This window comes from Microtus ochrogaster, chromosome 2 (genome assembly GCF_000317375.1).
Source record: "Microtus ochrogaster isolate Prairie Vole_2 chromosome 2, MicOch1.0, whole genome shotgun sequence".
Lineage (NCBI taxonomy): Eukaryota > Metazoa > Chordata > Mammalia > Rodentia > Cricetidae > Microtus > Microtus ochrogaster.
This window is the reverse complement of record NC_022010.1, coordinates 44223852-44225146: the sequence shown is the minus strand read 5'-3', so window position 1 is coordinate 44225146 and position 1295 is coordinate 44223852. Positions and strand designations below refer to the sequence as shown.

Sequence of the window (1295 nt, the reverse complement as noted above, 5' to 3'; positions counted from 1 at the left end):
ATAAATAAATAAATAAATGTAGTAGAAGAACAAAGCATGCTGAGAGTGTGGGGATAAATCTCTCACTCCCGTTTTCTCTAGTGTAAACTGGCCCATCTGAGAACTCCAGAGTCCCAAAGGCCATAGGTGACAGGACTTGCACCACCCCCAACCAAGAATGTGAAACACCAGCAAACAAAAGTCTCATCCAAATTAGGAAGCAAGCAGCTCTGCCCCGCGTTGAGTGTGGCCATCGGGCTGTGCCGAGTGTTTGGCTTGCCCAAGGGTCGCTTCTGACCCACAATGTTCTCAAGGTTGAACTGTCGCTGATGCCAAGCCCTGGTTCCATACCAGCATGCCACCACCCACTGCTTCCTAAACTCAGATAACTCTTCTCAATCAGTAATGGGCACAGGTCCCCCAGCTGACCTCAGTTTCAGGTACCCCCTGTTTCCCAGTCTGCAAGCATAGCTCTTTCCATGAGGGTGGGGGGACATTAGACAACTCCTTGCTATAGGTCTGCTCACAGGGGCCTAGGGTGGGGTGCCAGGAGAAGGTTTTGCCAGGCCGACACCAAGGCACAGCGTGTACTGCACAAACCAGAAAGCCAGCTCTCGTCACAGTAGGGTCATGTATACACCCAAGGGCCCTCAGCAGGGAGTCCATCCCGTAAGTGACAGAGGAAAAGGAATGGCTACTCCAACTCAGGCTCTAGCTACAAGTGACCACCAAGAGGACTGCAGCTTCATGCTCTGACAGTGACCCAGGCAGATACAGGCACCCCAACTTCACTACCCTCACCCCTGTTTACCTTCTTGGGAGAGGACGATGAATTTCGTGGTCTTGAGTGTCTTTCCATTCAGTGTCCAGGTGACAGTGGCCGGGGGGTCAGAGGTCACCTGGCACTGGAGCAGCAGCTTCTCACCCTCGGCTACACGGACGTCTTGCAGCTTTTCCTTGAAGACTGGGGCCGAGCCTTGGCTCTCGGGTCTTTTCTCATTGCCTGTGGCTCCGGCATGGCTTTTCTTATAGTTCACATCATTCTTAACCTCCTTGAGCTCTTCTTTCCCAGCTGCTTTCGGGGTCTCAGCAAGCTTCGTACTGGCCACGGGCTTCGGGGTCTCAGTAGACGGTGCATTGCCCACGGGTTTCAGGGACCCTGCAGGCTGTGCATTGGCTACGGGTTTCAGGGTCTCAGTGGGTTTGGCATTGGCTGCAGGCTTCAGGGTCTCAGCAGGCTTGGCATTGCCTATGGGTTTCAGGGTCTCAGCAGGCTTGGCATTGCCTATGGGTTTCAGGGTCTCAGCAGGCTTGGC

At 53.9% G+C, this 1295-nt stretch overlaps 1 protein-coding gene across 2 annotated transcripts in view; it reads right to left on the bottom strand.

Moving 5' to 3' along the window:
* Mylk (myosin light chain kinase) overlaps positions 1-1295 on the bottom strand; it is a 255864-nt gene that overhangs the window by 81086 nt on the left and 173483 nt on the right. Inside the window, exon 17 of one of the 2 annotated variants that reach the window (XM_026788073.1) lies at positions 791-1295. In XM_026788073.1, the coding sequence (XP_026643874.1) occupies positions 791-1295 (505 nt within the window). The remainder of the gene's footprint in view (positions 1-790) is intronic. The other variant, XM_013351635.2, reaches the window with a different exon arrangement.